The following is a 17,349-nucleotide window of genomic DNA, read 5'->3' on the forward strand; positions in this document are numbered from 1 at the left end:
TTTAATCCCCACAACAAAACATTTTTCTTTACTCGCACCAACTTCTATCCACAGATCGGTGATGTGAGCGTTCGCCTAATCCCGTATGCCCTGTCGTTTTCGTTCAGTCAGCAGGATCTTATATCCTATAGCATACCAAAGCTACCCGCTGAAAGCTCCGTTCCGACAACATACCTGCCATGTGCTCGGTCTGATGCAGACACGTGGCAGAATTTTTCCAAATTAGTGAAAGGAATAGCTGTAGTTGCTATCTTAACCACCGCAGCAGTGTTTGTTAAGGCTTCATCAGCTTTCTAACACACCAACCCAATCATCACTCGGTAGTACACTCCATTTCAGCTCAAGAAAAGGCTTCGTTTAGTTGTAAAATTTTTTTAGAATTTTAACATTGTAGTATTTTTGTTTTTATTTGACAAATATTGTCTAATTATGGAATAACTAGATTTAAAAGATTCGTCTCGTGATTTACAGACAAACTATATAATTAGTTTTTATTTTCATCTCTATTTAGTTCTCTATGCATATGCCGCAAGATTGGATGTGATGTGAAATCTTGAAAAAAAATTGGCGAACATCTGCTAGAACTAGAAGCGGCACTGAGGTCTGAGGCAGCGTGCCAGCATACGCAACTAGACAGCCGCCATAGATAAAAATCCCCCAGCCGAGTTCGAGCCTATCTCCATCATAGTCCACAGTTCGGCGCCATGCAACTCGCAGTGTCACCCGACAACCTCCTCTTCTTCTGCTCCGTCACGGCGTCGGTGGCCGCCGCCTTCGCCCTCGTCTCGCTGTGCAGGCACCTGGCGCACCGGCGACCACAGCAGGAGCCCTCCGCGTACGACGGCGGCCTCGCGGCAAGCTCAGGAGGCCGAGGCTCCGCCGAGTCGTCAGAAGAAGAAGATCAGCTCCTGCCGCTGAGCGCCGCCGCCGCGGCGCTCCCCCCGTTCATGTACAACCGGCTGGTGAGGCACAGCGGCAAGGGCGCGAGCTGGACGGAGACGGAGTGCGCGGTCTGCCTCGGCGTCATCCAGGTGGGCGCCATGGTGAAGCTGCTCCCGGCGTGCAGCCATGTCTACCACCGCGACTGCATCGACCTGTGGCTGTCGCTGTCGTCGCGCTCCACGTGCCCGCTCTGCCGGTGCAGGGTTGGTGCTGCCTCGGTGGCCGGCGCCGGCCAGGAGACGACGACGCACCGGCAGCTTGCTCAAGCTCAACCTTCCCCTGCATAGATAGATAAAATCCTCACGCGCCGGCATGTAGCAGATGTTTGTACTACTAGGCCAGTTTCACCGCTCACTCGTCTGTAAAGACCAAGCTGCCGCTTGTGCTGTATATACTATGCGAGTTTGCATACAGTTTCATTAGAAACGTGAGCATATTTACATCTCAGCTATTAGGGGTTCGTGATTTATTAAGTTGAGATTACGGAAAAAAACCTTGTTTGTACTGTTGAAAACAGAGCAAAGATAGATTCAGGAACCAGAATTGCCAGGTATATAGTACACACACCAAGACAACAGGTCAGTGGACTTACTAACCATACTATGATAAGATTTACAGTTAGCAGAAGGATGAAAGCACATGACCAAACAAAACTCTTCTTTACATGCTCATTTAAAATAACAGGGGGTAAAAGAGGGAGCAGCAGAGATTGGAATATTTTCTGTCTCCACAGCCTCCCCAAACAATGCAGCAAACTCAAGGGGAAACTAGAGAATAAACCACGTTCTGGCAGCCTGATAGTTTATCATACTCGCAGACAGAACACAGTTTAAGAAAATCTATAACACATGTGTGGCAGCACAAAACATTACAGATGAAGATATATGCAAGAGCAATGACCAGAAGTTGAGTTTCCATGAGAAACTGTTGCTGAAATCTGCACCAGTTGGACCATAGGTTGTCGTTCCTGTGAAGCTACCATTTTTTGGAGATGCACTGCAGTGTCAAAAGTAAAGGGATAATGGTTTAGCAGAGACTGGGCATATTATTGAAGATTCAATTGAAAAGAAAGCCAAGTATGCATGCTTTAATATGTGGGGAGATCAAGTTAAACAGCACAAGACAGCTCCACCTCAAATTTATTATGCTTTCTAAAGGAAGCAACCCCAATTTCTAAGAACTAGAGTTGGCACTGGTGAACAATCCAAAGGATTTCTGATTTTAGGCCAATTTCCTTTCTTAATACTTGTATGAAAATTATCACAAAATTGTTGGCTAATAGATTACAGAAGGTCCTGTCTGCACTTCTTCATAAGAACCAGCATGGGTTTATACAAAAAAAAAAAGAACTACTCAAGATTGCATAGCTTGGGCTTTAGACTATTTGCACATGTGTCACCACAGTAAGAGGGGGATTATAATTTTAAAGCTTCATTTTGAGAAAGCCTTAGACAAGGTTGAACATGAGTTTATGCTTCAAGTTATGACTCACAAAGGCTTCCCTCTTAGATAGCTCAAATGGATGAAGGCTATTTTTGGTTTGGGTACATCTTCTGTTCTCCTTAATGGAGTCCCTGGTAAAGTATTTCATTGTAAAAGGGGGCTTAGGCAAGGTGACCCACTTTCACCCCTCCTCTTTGTTTTGGCAGCTGATTTCCTGCAAAATATCCTCAATAATGCAAAAGCAAATAATCTCTTAAGCTTGCCAATCCCTTTGGTCAATGACAAAGACTTTCCAGTGCTACCATATGCAGATGACACACTTATTTTTATGAAAGGGGATATTACAGAGCTTGATCATCTAAAGGAAATGTTGTCTAGTTTTGCTGAAGCCTCTGGAGTTAAGGTCAACTATGAAAAATCTTAGATGATTCCTACTGGTATTTCTAAAGGAAATGCTGCTCAATAAGTTCTTTACCCTTCACTTATTTGGGGCTTCCTCTCAGTCTGACGAAACCTTTAGTAGCTGATTTTTGGCCTCTTGTTTCTAAATGTGAGCCTTCTCATCATTTTTTACTGAAGCAGGTCGGCTACAATTGACAAATGCAATTCTCACAGCTCTTCCAACATTTGCAATGTGCACTTTTCTTTTGCCCAAAACCATGATTAAGCAAAATGATAAATATTGAAAGCACTGTTTATGGAGAGGCTCTAATATTAATAGTAGAAAACCACCAAAGGCAGCATGGCCTATGGTTTGCTCTCCTGAAGATGAAGGTGGTCTTGGAGTACTTAATATCACTGCTCAGAATGAAAGTCTCCTGCTCAAGAATCTCCACAAGTTTTTTAACAAGGCTGCCATACCATGGTTTGGGATAAGTATTATACTCTGGATAGATTGCCAGTTCAAAGTTCTGATTTCAGAGGATCCTTTTGGTGGAAAGATCTCTTAAAACTCCTGAATCAATTTAAAGGTTTAGCTGTAGTCTCTTTGCAGGATGGCAAAACTTGCACTCTTTGGCATGATATGTGGACCAATGGAATCTGCAGCCAACAATTTCCAGAGCTTCTTTCTTTAGCTAAAAATGCTGTCTATGTGGCCTTCAATACAGCTTCACTTCATGACTTTTTTACCTACCTTTGTCTCAAGAGGCCTATGCACAGTTCCTGGAGTTATCTGACATGATTAATGGGCTGCAGTTGCAGCAATCAAATGATCAATGGACATACATATGGGGCTCACCTTTCTTCAGCTCAAGCTGAGCCTATAGATGTTTGATTGGTCATCATCAGGTTCACATCTCCTTTAAATGGTTATGGTGCTCATCCAGTCAGAATAAGAGGAAAATCTTCTGGTTGATTCTCAGGGATCGACTTAATACCAGAGACATGCTTTGGCGACGGCATATGCACTTATCAGATTATACCTGTGTTCTGTGCAATTGCAGTATAACTGAGGACATGCCTCACCTTCTATTTCACTGCCCGTTTGCTGCAGCTTGTTGGGGTTCCTTGAACCTGATAGTGCCCAATTCTGTTGATCCCTGGTTTATTACTGAATCTCTTGCAGCGCAACTTCGGCTACCTTTTGCTATGGACATTATTATCACAATGTGTTGGTCTATTTGGATGTTGTGCAATGATGTCATTTTCAGAAACATCCCTCACTCCATCCGGCGATGTAAAGCTCTTTTCAAGAAGGAATTTGCTCTAGTTATACTACGAGCAAAGGAAGCACTTCACCCTCGGATAGATTTATGGCTAGAAGCTTATGTGTAATATTTTTAATTTTTCTTTCATTCTCTGTTTCATAATTTCCTTCTTGTAAACAGTGTAAACAATGTTTTGTTTTCAATAAATTTTTCCAGTAGGGGTGCAAACCCCTCCTGTTTCATAAAAAAAAAAACTGACACAGAAAACCTATATCTTTGTCATCCAACAAATATGCTTCGGTAGGTTATGGTGCGTTTTTAACATTTAATAAATTTAGGACTGACTTTAGTTATGGGCATACTGTATAGAAACTAAAGATTGTTCCAGAACTATGATAGATAATGTTGCAGAGAGCACCATATTTTGCTTCTGGGCTCCAAGCATAACACTCAAAAGTCAATTTTTGGCGTAGTGAGGTCTGGTCTTATATTGGAACTTTTATGCCATATATGAGATGAGGAAGATCATATGATAGACGTGCAAAATTGAAGAAAATGAAGGGTACATGCAGACAGTAGTAAAAAATAATCCAAATGCTCGTGTCATCAGTAAACCAGATACTTATTCTCAAAAAAAGAATAATAAAATAATCAGTAAACCAGATACTTATAATGAACAGAATTCAGATTTGGATTGTGGCTTCTACCAAGATCACAAGGGAGGTGTTTGAAGAATGATTTCTTCACCCGGCACATGGACTTGTTCACTTGACGATTGCAAGAAATGAGAAGAAGTTATTGAGGGGGGATTGGTTACATTAACATGCATGATTGGGCACATTGCTCATTAACAGAAATTAGGGATATCCTTGTCTTGAAAACCCAAAAGCAGAACCACCCACGGACATCTGGGCCGGATTGGGTAAATTAGCTTAAGGCACTGTGTGGCCATGTCGAGGCAGACATTCTCTGGCTCCTTGTAACAGCTGAGAGAGAGAGAAAGAGAGGAGAACTTGAACTTGGTCACTATTCTGAACTGTGCCTGAGGGCAATGGCAGCAGCGAGCATGGCAGTTAGCTGGAGTTCAAAACCTTGTATCCACTAAATACTATCGAATTACCTATAGTGTGCTAGAGCCTGGTAACATCTAGTATCAGATCCCAACACCTGGCGCCTCACCACCACTACACGTGATTGCAAGCCATGATCACGCCACGTGGGAGGAGCAGTTCGGGCAAATCCTTGCCCTACTGAGTGAAAAACAAGAAAGGGATCTCGGAGTTGAAAGGCGATGGTCGAGATGCAGGTTGCGAAGGTGGATCTGCATGCTTCAAAGCCGACGGTTGACAACCGCATCGCGGATTTGGAGCAAGCCGTCCACGACCTTGGCGACCATGTTGAACAACTACTCGGCGGCGGTTCTTCTCCTAAGAAGGAGGCGTCGATCGAGCATCCCATGCTGGATCTTACACAGGCCAGGAGTGGCTTGATGCCTGGTTCCGCTCATCTGGGACCGACCCTGTCCGGGGCAGTGTCAGGGCCAATTGGCCATCACGAAGAACTGCATCACCGGAGTGCCGGACACAGGGTGGTTTACTGGTGTGAAGAGTTTGTCCAATTCCTTTCAATTTGGAAGATTCTACACCTCGTGGTCGTAGCGTTCACTCTATCACCACAACAGCTCTACCTCAGCAATTTTTTTCCCAATTTAATGGTCCAAATCCTAGGTTGTGGATAAAGCGATGCGGCACTTCCTTTGATGTCTACAACATAGATCCTTGTCTTTGGGTACGGGTAGCATCAATGCACTTAGTAGGATTTGCTACGCTTTGGTTTTAGTTTAAATTGGGATGCTTTTGTTCTTGCTATCTCTATCTCATTACTTTGTCCATGCATGTCCACAAAATGGTCACACTGGTTGGCATTTGGGCAGAAAAATCACGTATCGCTGTGTCGCCGTATCCGTATCGGCGTATCCGTATCAACATAGGCCGCTGAAGAAGCTGATGGTGATAAGGAGGCTCGAGCGGAAGACGAACTTCTAACTTGAACTTGGTCACGAATCACGATTCTGAACTGTGCCTAAGGGCAACGGTGGTGGCGAGTACGGTAGTTCGCCAGAGTCCGAGACCTTGTATCCACTAAATACTATTACCTATAGTGTGCTAGAGTCCGGTAACAGTTTGGAACTGTGATACATCACAAACTTTAGCAATTGTGGTCTTGTGGAGCCGAAGTTACAGGACACTGGAAGGCCACTAAAGCTAGGACTTGGGTTGCATCAGGCCAACTCCGGCTCGGCCAGCTGAGGTCTAACTTGCCCTTTAAACGGACACAATCACTTCTTGTCAAAAAAAAAAAAACGGACACAAACATAGCCTGGACGCACATGATGCTGCTTATGGCACAATACAGGAAATATTCGAAGATCCAGGATTCCAGAATATTGTGATGGTATGTATATTTATTTGAGAGTAGACAAGAATACCCAAAAGGAGGAAACTGGAAACGACAACACAGAAATGGAGGTTAGGAGCAGTGCACTAACCTGGAAGGAAACACGCAGCTCCCATGACCTGCAAAACAATTCGCCGCACCGACACAACAAGATTATACATTCCGTAGGAACAATCCAACCAAAAAAAAAAGAGAACTAAAAGAAAAGTTCAAAGCCGAAGAATGCTGCTGATTCAATCATTCAAAGCGTGGACAAGAGATTCGGGGTTATTACTGGGGTTGAGCGCGGTGAGTGCGGCGGCGCCGGAGAAGTCGCAGGCGGCGGGGCTCGCGGCGCCGCCGGAGCGGAGGAAGTAGTCGTTGAAGGCGTAGGAGGCGTGCTGCTGGAGGTCGGGCGGATCGAAACAGGCGCCACCCTGCTGGATTGCCGCGCAGTCGGCGCGGCCGCCGTCAACACTGCACGCCCAATCGATGGCGCTCTGCAGCGCGCCGTCCTCCGCGTTGTTCTTGGCAACGCACCACAGCTGGCCCCCACCACTCATCCCTACCGCCCCCGCCGCGGCGGTGCCGACGAGGAGGAGGAGGCGGAGGGCGAGAAGGGAGGCTGCCAGCATTGGGTGCGCCTGGGTGGCGATTTGGGGACGAACCGGAGGAGGATTCGAATGCTACCGTTGCGGGAGGGGACAGCCAGCTTGGGAGCCGGGAGGCGTGGTGCATCAGGGTCACACAACAAGGCCTTCTTTAGTTCACACTGAAAACCAAAAAGTTTTCAAGATTCCTCGTCACATCAAATCTTGTGGCACATGTATGAAACATTAAATATAGACGAATACAAAAACTAATTACATAATTTAGCTGTAAATCACGAGACGAATCTTTTGATCCTAGTTAGTCTATGATTGAATAATATTTATCACAAACAAACGAAAGTGCTACACTACCGAAAACTTTTCACTTTTCAAAACTAAACAAGGCCCAAGTGGGGAAATTCACTACCGCTTTCGCTTCCGCCCCGGCTTTTCAGCTTGCTTTTTCCAGGAATGCGCTGTGATGTGTTTTTTTTTTTCAGTTTGCAAGACTGTGGTGTTCTTTTTCAATTTTTAAAACTGTGGTGGCAGATTTAGGATTTTATAGTGCACAGTTTCTAATTACTGTTATTATATTTAACTTTTGTATAGTGTTGTGATCAAATATATGTTATATGAACTATGTACCGTTCAGCGTATATTTGGAACATGATTTTTTCCCTATGAAATTGAACTGATTCTTGTTAAATTTCTGCATGATTCAAATTCCTGCATTCCAAACAAACTCCCAAATTGTATCCAAATTGAATATAGTCATTTTAGACAATAAACATAGTTTATTGTTTTTTATATTTCATGTCAGCAAATAAACATGATCAACTGAATATATTAATTAATTTTCATATTCATCAACAAATATGTATTACAATAATTACATATAGCATATCCCAAACTATAGATATTGGCCCCTGAACTTATTTCAAATATTCCAAAACTATAGATATTGGCCCTTGAACTTATTTCAAATATGCTCTTTACCCCTTTTAAGCCAAAATGAGTTGGAAGATCTCGAATATTACTATCTTTTTTCTTCAACTCTCAAGTTTAACATAATCTTCATTTGAGAATTTTGATTCCTCAATAAATAATTGTACTTGGAGCCTCATTCAAATTAAGGTTCTTTTCAATGTTTTCTTCCTTTTCATCTTCAACTATCATCCTCATTTAGATTCAGGTTTTCAATGTCTTCTTCCTTTTCATCTTCAACTAGCATATTACAGTGCATGGAGAACGTCATCATGTGGATGTTGATGGAGCTCATACAAATAGTGTAGGTCGAGCTTGGTGAAGAAGCAGGCACCATTCAGCTCATCTAGCAACTCGTTGACCACCAATATCAGAAACATGTCCTTGATAATGATGGAGTTGAGTGCTCAGTAGTCGACACAGAAGCACCACAAGCCATCAGATTTCTTGACTAGCAGGACAGACGATGGGAAGGTCGAGATGGGTCGAATGTGCCCTTGGGCAAGGATAGTGTGGCACTAGCATTCCAGCTAATCCTTGTGCGCTGATGGGTAACACTAGGAGCAGATAGGCAGTGACATGGATTTTGAAAGGGCAAATGTGGTAGTCATGGGAGCACGGTGGAAAAAGCCCATGTGGATGGATCGATGAAGATGTCCTCTTAAAGTTTGCTAGGAGCACATCGATGAGGTTGCCCCACTTGAGAGACGATGCAGGCTTAGGCTCTTGTCACTGAAGACTCTATGCCAACAGATCTGATGGTCTCCATGCCAAAAGGGACATGGTGAGCTTGCTAAAGTCCTAGAGGATCAGGCCCAGCATGGCTAGCCACTATGTTACAAGGAGTACGTCGTAGCCAGCAAGTGTCATGATGAAGAAATTAGTGGTGAAAGCCTCCTGGTCGATGGAGAACTATGCCTAGCGGAGGACGCTTGACGTGGGTTCATAAACGCGGTGAGCATTGTGGCTGTCTATTGGAAGTCAATGTGTCAGTCTAGCAGTGGCTCGGACACTCAAAAACACAAAGAGGGACACAACAATTTATCCCTGTTCAGGCTTCTGGGCCCTACATCTAGCAGTATAGTGTTCTTTATATTAATGAATGCTCAATAAGAGATTACAATGGTGGAAATCGAGAGAGTTTGATACGGTATTGCTCAGTGCTATACCTGTTTATTGATGTCATTATTCCTCAGTGAGTAAGAAACGAACCTTCTCTAGCTAAGGTTCTCTAGTTTTCTTAGAAATTGTCCCCCTTTCTATAGGAGTCATCCCTCTTCTTAAAATCCAAGGAAGGCTTGAGTAAAAGTTGGTTTGAGTTCTAGTCTATGGTCCATGCACTAGGTGCATGAGTGTCTTGTCACAGCATGGATGGACCTTTCCTTGTACATAGAGGGGAGTCATTAGAGCCGCAATTATCTCCTGACGCTGCTACTACCATTATGGCTCTTGAACATTAGGAGATGTATGCTACGGTGCGGACTTCCCTAGGTGAACCTTCTCGAGGCTTCCTTGGTTGGCATGAAGCGTCCACCTAGATGGTCTAACGATTGGGCCCTAGAGCCCTTTGCCTCAGGAGATGGTGAAGTCCCTTGTCTTGTTGGGTCACGCTATTTGAGTGGCTTTGTCGAAGGAGTGGCCAACAGGGCCTTACTTTAGTTGAACAGGCAAATGTGTGACATATCTGTACCTGTCAAGCCTAACATGCCTGATAGAGTACATGTGGCTCAGGATGTTCATCATTGTTGACGGCCACTAAACACCAAATATAACCATCAGCTATTACATAAATTCATATGAAATGAACCACAAAGTATAGTTGTAGGGTTTGATCCTAACAAGTTCTATGAGTTTTGGTGCTCTCGTTTGGTAGGATATCTAAATTTTGCATAGAATAAAAGTATCTTAAATGATGCATTGAAGTGCACCACTATGAAGAGCTTGTTTAAACAATCAAAACGGACCTATCATTTGCTATATTTGAAGTCCAGAATAAAAAAATCAAATCAACGGTGAAACCAACATGGGAAGGCTCTAGAACATTCAAAGAAGGCATGTCATCGAAGATGGGCCCAAATGGACCCCATAGTGGATCGGCTAGGCTAAGTCCCATGTTGACCGCCCTACTACAGCGTCGTCTCACCTCCAGCTTCCAGAAACTTCCTCCACCTCTTCCCTAGGTTGCATCTACACCGTCCTTAAAGTTAGTTTAATCCAAGGGCTCACATTCATCCCATCGGCCTATATAAGCAGCCATGTACACCCTAAGGTAGAACATCCCAGAAACCCTAATTCATATCTTAGGAGATCAATTGAGGAGGTGTCCCATAAAAGGATAACCTCTCCTTTAGATCAACATCAGGAGAATTAGGACTAGACTCCCCAATGTAGTAGATTAGTTCTAGTTGAGAGCTAGGGAGAGTCGAGCTACGCTCAGGTTCTAGAGAAGTCTTTAAAGGTCAGGTATATCTTTATATCTTATAAGACCTATATTTTATTATATTTATCTTCTCTATTACTTTTATGCCTTCTAATGTGTTTGGTTACTATAGTTATCATACCTTTGCATAGGATCTCCGCTCGCATCGAGTGCTCTAGTTATCGTACATGATTAGAGTAGTAATCAATAGTATAGATATGGTGTCTAGCCTATAGGTTACTTGAGATTGCACCCAACCCTATGGATAGTTATGGTAGCCCCAGGTGGTGACAACCTTGATGGCTGACGTAGTTCACCACATTCGGGAACTTTCTAGCTCCTTCCTCATCTTTTTTTGTGGCTAGTGTTCTGATATCTCGAAGTTTTATTGTGTGATCTCTATATCTACTTCAGTTATCATAGAACCAAACTAATAGAGAAGTAAATAGGAATTGTCCTCTCACTTAGCTAATATGCTCTTTTAAGTTAGTAGATGCATTATAGTAAATTATCAGTCTCTTTAACCATTACTTCCCTATGGATAAATACAATATTATGGAATACTCTTAGGTAAAAGCTATAACAGTATCCGTACGCTTGCAGAATTTTCTGTGTGCGCTAATAAATACCAACAATCATCCAAGTAATAGCTCAGGTATACGTTGGATTGGAGCCAGGCTGGGCTGCCGCTGCTCAGCATTTCATTAGCTAGACTGGCCTTTGGGTGGAGTCTGTGATGGGCAGGGACGTCCCAAAGCCCGTGCGGCCCGTGCGATCGAACTGGGCCCCCAAAATTTATGGGCTCCAAAATTTAATAAATGTTCTAAGTATATATAATCATTTTAGGACTCAATAAACATGGTCAGCTACTTTCTTCGAGAGAAAGGATATTGAGTCTATGATTGTGAGTTAGAAAAGTCTATAACCGATAATTCTTCTTCACATAAGTTTATAACCCTTCGTGAGTTTGTGGCTTCGTCCCTTGGACTTGTTCCTCGCTCTTGGTGTTGTTCGTCGCTCAAAAATCGAGACCTAGTAGCAATCCTAGATGGCCGGATCCAATTTAAGAAGTGTTCTAAGTATATATAATAATTTTAGGTTTGTTTTAATTAGTAAATTAGTCACAAAGACTTAATAAACATGGTCTGCTACTTTCTTCGTGAGAAAGAATATTGAGTCTATGATCGTGAGTTAGAAAAGTCTATGACCGGTAATTCTTCTTTACATAAGTTTGTAACCCTTCGTGAGTTTGTGGCTTCGTCCTTTGGACTTGTTCCTCGCCCTTAGTGTTGTTCGTCGCTTAAAAATCGAGACATAGTAGCAATCCTAGATGGTCGGACCCAGATTAGGACGCCAGACGGAGATCATTGCCTGGTATAAATTCCATGCAGAATATTTAGTTAATCTTTTATACATTATTCTTTATAATTATGATATTTGATATTATTTGTTTAGATTTTGACAATATATGCTAGGCCTCCATTTATTGTTTTGAACTGGACCTCATATTTACCCAAACGCCCCTGGTGATGGGGACAAGGGGCTAAGCCCGACCTCTAACAACCAGGTTGATTGGGGTGCACTGAGTCCTGGTGGTCTTGGACTAGATGCCCCTCTAGGGGTTTTCGAGCTCTAATCTTATTTCATGAAGTGCATGGGACGACTTGGTCTGGTAGTGGCGGCTGACTGTCGAAGAGGTGAGAGCACGAGAACTGGTGCCAGCCAGAGGTTGGAGATAAGGTCAAAAAGGATATTTCCCCCATCTTCTCTCCCCGCAAAATAAAAAATAAATAAAATAATCGCTGTGATATCTTATAGCAAATAACTAGGGATGAAAATAGATAGAAATGGTCAGAAACCCCTAAATAGTTTTCTACTTCTACATTTGAATACGAAAACGAAAGTGAAAGCGATAAAGCTTAATACGAAAACAAACACAAACTTATGAAATGGCCCATAGTACCAAGTGCATAACAATTAACAAGTGTCTAACCAATTGCATAACAATTAACAAGTGCTACAACTTTCATATAAAAAGTATCTCCATTTGACACCATATAAGAAAGATATAATTTTTCTAAGGGGAGACACGCTTGTACACGATTAATATATTGCTGAAATCTTATTTAATTTTTTGAGCATCTTTATAACCTTAAATGAAAATATCAAATGAAAAAGTTCTAGATCTCACCGAGAACTACAAGTTTTATATAAAAATCATCTTTATCGGGATAGTATAAAAAAGATACAATTTTTCAAAGAATAGACTTTCTAGTGGCCCAAAAATGGTACTACTGTATTTTAAGAATGGGATATCCCAAATAAAAACTAGAAAAGTAGAAAATAGTCGGGATAACACCTAAACCATTTCTATCCCATTCTTGAATTGGGAATACCATATTCTGGACCGATTTAAAATTTGTCTAAACATACAAATTCGAGTAGATCAAATGTAGAAAACAATGCGAATGATACATATATCCTGATTGTTTTCATCCCTATAAATAACCGTAATTTCATAATGGTACTCAGCATGTTAGCGGTGTGAACCGGTCAATCTTATACTCTTATAAAGCTAAACCCCACTAGAGATTTCTCTCAACATGCAAGCTATCCACATCAACAATCCACTAAAACTTGCAATTATAGCCAACTAGCACATCTAATTATGATAGTCATCTCTTCATCTACTAACATGCATTTAGCCGTTTATATTGATGTGTCAAATCATTCAACAAATTTAATTTAAGATAATTTTATTCATATAACTATAAATACAAATAGTCTAATTTCTTTTTAAATCATCTAAAATTCCCGCAGCAACGCGCGGGGTATTCTCCTAGTTCCATTGAAGTTGGATGTCATGGGTGCACATCTTTTTTCTAAATTAAACATCGTATTAAACACTACCAACTTGCTTAATAGTCTTTTTTACTTTGGCTTTTATAATTTCTAACCAACACAGTATTGGATTGTTTTGTGACAAACATATACAAATTATTTTGAAATATCTAAATATAAAAAGTATTTTTGTGACCACAATATAGAGCCGTTGACTACGAGCAAACAGAGAGAGAGCTTATTTATAAACGTAGGGAATACAAGTAGATCAGAATTACTAGAAAATTCTGAAAACTCATGTGTTCTTTTATATGTGAAGTCCTGTAATAACTCCGGCAATAAATAAATAAATAAATAAATATATATATATATATATATATACTATTAGAAGCTTAGGGCTTCCAATAACTTATTGAAAGCCCCAGCACAAAGTGCAATCACATGGTCGAACCCAACCAGCTGAGTGTACCCATCCATCCCACGTTAGCCTGGACGGGATCTAAAACCTACTGCTCAGACATTTCAAATCGCTCTCAGATGCTGACGACCGAGGGCGCTCGTCCCCCACTCCCCTGGCGGTGCCCTCCTCCCCATCGGCGCCTGCAGAGAGATCTCGGTGAGCGGCCATGGTGCCGGCAGCGCGGCTCTGCTGCAGGGCCTCACGCGGGGTGTCACGGCTGGCTCGCACGCGCCAAGGGGACGGTCCATGCAGACTCGCCAGCAAGCCCCTTAGCTAGATCTTCCTCGGGCAGGCCCTCCTCCAGGTCTTCCATCAGACCCGCCGCCAGGTCTTCCTCGAGCAGGCCCCTTCGCCGGCGACGAGCATCACCAGGTACGCTCACCCCTCCCCTTCCTGTTGTGCGAAACTGGACCCCCAAACCGTAAATTATTGAGCGCATGTATCCCAATTCGATCTGATTGCAAGTGCGTATATGCGTTAAGCCTACTGGTTTTGTTTTTTCTCCTTTCATCACGCGCGTCCCACCAGCGGTGGATGCATAGAAATTTAAATCTTATTTTAGGATGCATAAAAATTAAAATATTAATTTTTTATGCATAGAAATAGACTTCTTTTTCATCTAAGCTTGAAGCTTTCTTCTATGCTTAATCTTGACACAGTATGAACAAAATTGGAAAATTAATTTTTGGGTGCATAGAAATTGAATTCTAATTTCTTAGATGCATAGAAACTTTTTGGATGTATTTAAAATGTTCAGATCTAGTCTTAACTCTATGAAATTTGATTGCTTGTATTTTTTAGACTTGGAACACAGGGCTTGGCCCACCTCATTAGCTCCGACATGATGCCTCTCCTATGGTGATCACTTATGTGATTAGTTCTATATTTTTTTGTTTTTTACTTGGTTACTATGGTTGCATGCCTAATTGTATATGCATGATGAAATTGTGTTCTCATACTTGATAAAAAACTAGTATCATGTTTCTACGCACTACTCAGTGATTTATTGGGAGCATTCTAGCATTGCTGGCTGCAGAGGGTGCTCAACATTTCCACTTCTTTGATTTATTTTCACATTTTTCCTATGCATGTTGTATGATTATCCTCAGTCTTTCTATGCGTATACTCAAAACTTTCTCTGATTTGTTACTACTATTTTTATACATTGTTTGGAGCACATTTTATACATTTTGTTGTTGCTTGGGTGCTAAGATTTTTTTGTATGCTGATCCAAAGGAAACATAATAGTTTTTATATTTACATGTATAGATTTAGATGCATGGTGAAACTGTGATTATGCTTAGTTGTATTTGTTTCCACCCTAATTGATTTCAAATTCTAAATTTTGAAGAAGTTTGTATACATTGTGGAGCACTCTTCTACGCACTGTTAGAACAATTCGACATATATTGTTTAAATAATTATCTCTATGTACCTACACAGCCTTTGGATGTTTGGTTCAGATGTATTGTGGAGCACTTTTCTGTGCACTGTTAGAATAATTATCTGCGCACAATTCTTCTATGCTTAGTTGTATGGGTTTTATCTTGTTTTTGGTTGCAGCCTTGGATGAATAGGTGGTTTGCATGAAATGAAAAGCTATCAACGCAAGTAAGTAGGATTTCTATGCTTTGATTTTGATTTTTATGCATTTCTTTGATATTATGTGCAATGAATAGGTTTTTGTGCAATTGACTTTGGATCTTTATGATTCATGGGTTCTATGCTTGATGAATTAAGATTTTACACATTCAGAACCATTCTGGTAGCAAGTCAACTGCATGATGCAGTCCACGGCCACGGTGCTGGTATGAAGCAGCGGTGGCGGTTGGTGGCGTGTAGTTCACGGCGGCGGTGGTAGTGCGAATCAGCGGTGGTGGTCGGTTGGATGGAAGATAGCAAAGGAGCAGCGCGACGTGGCCAAGGATTTTTGCATTTTTGTTTGTTGAATTTGGTGTTCTTTTTCTTGTGTGCATAAGTTTCTTTAGGAGCACTTCTATACATTTTTGTATTCTTAATGCTTGTGAGCATTAGTTTCTATACATTGTTGGAGCAGGTCTATGTTGTTTTTATGCGACAAAAAATTCACTTTTTATTCATCAAATTACTAAATTCTATGTAATGCCGGCACGAAAAATATTTAAGTGTATCTTGATCACTGAATTTATGACTCTGGTCGTCTATCACGTGCTATTTTTTAAATTTTAAATTTTTGAGAAGACGAGATCGTCTTTTATGTTTTACGTGTGCGGTTATCATGTTCTATGTATTGTTCTCACATTATTTATATATCCTTATATTAAAAAGCATGATGTTGATGGAGGCAAACCGTGGTTTTGCTTGAATGAGATGAGCAAAACTTTGTTTCTATGTAACCTCAGTTGGGTTTCAATATGTTGTTGACTCGTTTCTATGCGTTGTTGCTCTCTTAAATAAATATCCCCTCGTGGAAAGTATGGTGTGGGTATGAGCGGCTATGGTTGTGGTTACGATAGACCCCTTCAATAGTAGGAAGGGTTTTATGTGTTTCTATACACTGTTTCCTATATTACTTATGCATCCCCTCTAGAAACCAAGGTGTGGTTGGACACGGTCACGATTTTTAAATCAATAATATGCAGAAGGGAGGGTTTTTACGCGACAATGAAATTATTCTTATTCTCCAAACCACTAATTTCTATGCAACGTTGGCGCCAAAAACTTTTCTACGCATTTTGACTATTGATTCTATGCATCTAATCATCATCACGTGCCATGATTTAAATTTCGAATTTATAATTTTTTTAGAAATATTCAAAGTGGATCTTGAATCGTGCATAAAAATGTCAGGAGTTCAATGGTCAAAACCATTTTAAAATTGGAAGCTCCATCGAGGAATTATCGTGGAAAAATAGAAGAGAATATAATGGAAGATGCATGCATACATATATCAGCATGTGTCAATACGTGTCAGCCTGTGTCAGCTGTAGTTAGGTGAAACAGGTGGAACGTCTAACTCGCAGAAATGTTCATCACTTGGAGAAGTTTTTACGCAGCAATGAAATTAATTTTTATTCATTGAACTATAAATTTGTATGCAACGTGGCACTAAAAATCTTTATGCGCATCTTGACTATTAATTCTATGTACCTAATAGGTCATCACGTGCCAGCATTCAAATTTTAAATTTTGAAGAAGACAAGATCGTCTCCATGTGGAGATGTTTCTATACGGTAACAAAATTAATTTTTATTCATCCAACCACTAATTTATATTCAACGTCGTCGCCAAAAACTTTGCTACGTATTTTGACCAGTGATTTTATGCATTTAATCGGTCATTATGTATCATGATTCAAATTCAAATTTTAAAAAACACGAGGTCGTCTTGATGTTTCTTGCCCACAAGATCTATTCAGATGTATAAAACTTTATCTTATAGTGCGCAAAATTATGAATTTTTAATTTTTTTTCAAAAATATATTCACAACGGATCTTGAATCGTGCACAAAAATATCAGGAGTTCAATGGTGAAAACCGTTTTTGAATCGGATGTTTTGTTGAGAAGTTATCGTGAAAAGACGGAAGAGATTAGAGTAGACGCAAG

General features: G+C 41.1%; 2 protein-coding genes and 1 long non-coding RNA gene across 3 annotated transcripts; 2 read left to right on the forward strand and 1 right to left on the reverse strand.

The window, feature by feature from the left end:
* Positions 470–1,411, forward strand: LOC8058872 (RING-H2 finger protein ATL39). The gene has a single exon (XM_002437059.2). It carries the CDS (start codon positions 705–707, stop codon positions 1,227–1,229), a length of 525 nt encoding a protein of 174 aa, XP_002437104.1. The 5' UTR covers positions 470–704; the 3' UTR covers positions 1,230–1,411.
* LOC8072670 (PLASMODESMATA CALLOSE-BINDING PROTEIN 5) lies at positions 1,526–7,212 on the reverse strand. The gene is made up of 3 exons (XM_002438462.2): positions 6,766–7,212; positions 6,583–6,610; positions 1,526–1,938 (listed from the first exon to the last, which is right to left on the reverse strand). Exons 1-3 carry the CDS (start codon positions 7,103–7,105, stop codon positions 1,782–1,784), a joined length of 525 nt encoding a protein of 174 aa, XP_002438507.1. The 5' UTR covers positions 7,106–7,212; the 3' UTR covers positions 1,526–1,781.
* LOC110430897 lies at positions 13,798–15,932 on the forward strand. The gene is made up of 3 exons (XR_002448333.1): positions 13,798–14,136; positions 15,328–15,375; positions 15,520–15,932. It is a non-coding gene; the product is annotated as an uncharacterized LOC110430897 (long non-coding RNA).

This window comes from Sorghum bicolor, chromosome 10 (assembly GCF_000003195.3).
Source record: "Sorghum bicolor cultivar BTx623 chromosome 10, Sorghum_bicolor_NCBIv3, whole genome shotgun sequence".
Taxonomy (NCBI): Eukaryota; Viridiplantae; Streptophyta; class Magnoliopsida; order Poales; family Poaceae; genus Sorghum; species Sorghum bicolor.

Coding starts and splice junctions, on each gene's coding strand:
- LOC8058872 (XM_002437059.2), top strand. CDS start 705: ATGCAACTCGCAGTGTCACCCGACAACCTCCTCTTCTTCTGCTCCGTC.
- LOC8072670 (XM_002438462.2), bottom strand. CDS start 7,105: ATGCTGGCAGCCTCCCTTCTCGCCCTCCGCCTCCTCCTCCTCGTCGGC. Junction 6,611..6,765: donor ACTCACCGCGCTCAACCCCA/GTAATAACCCCG, acceptor ATTGTTTTGCAG/GTCATGGGAGCTGCGTGTTT. Junction 1,939..6,582: donor AGCTGCGTGTTTCCTTCCAG/GTTAGTGCACTG, acceptor TTGACACTGCAG/TGCATCTCCAAAAAATGGTA.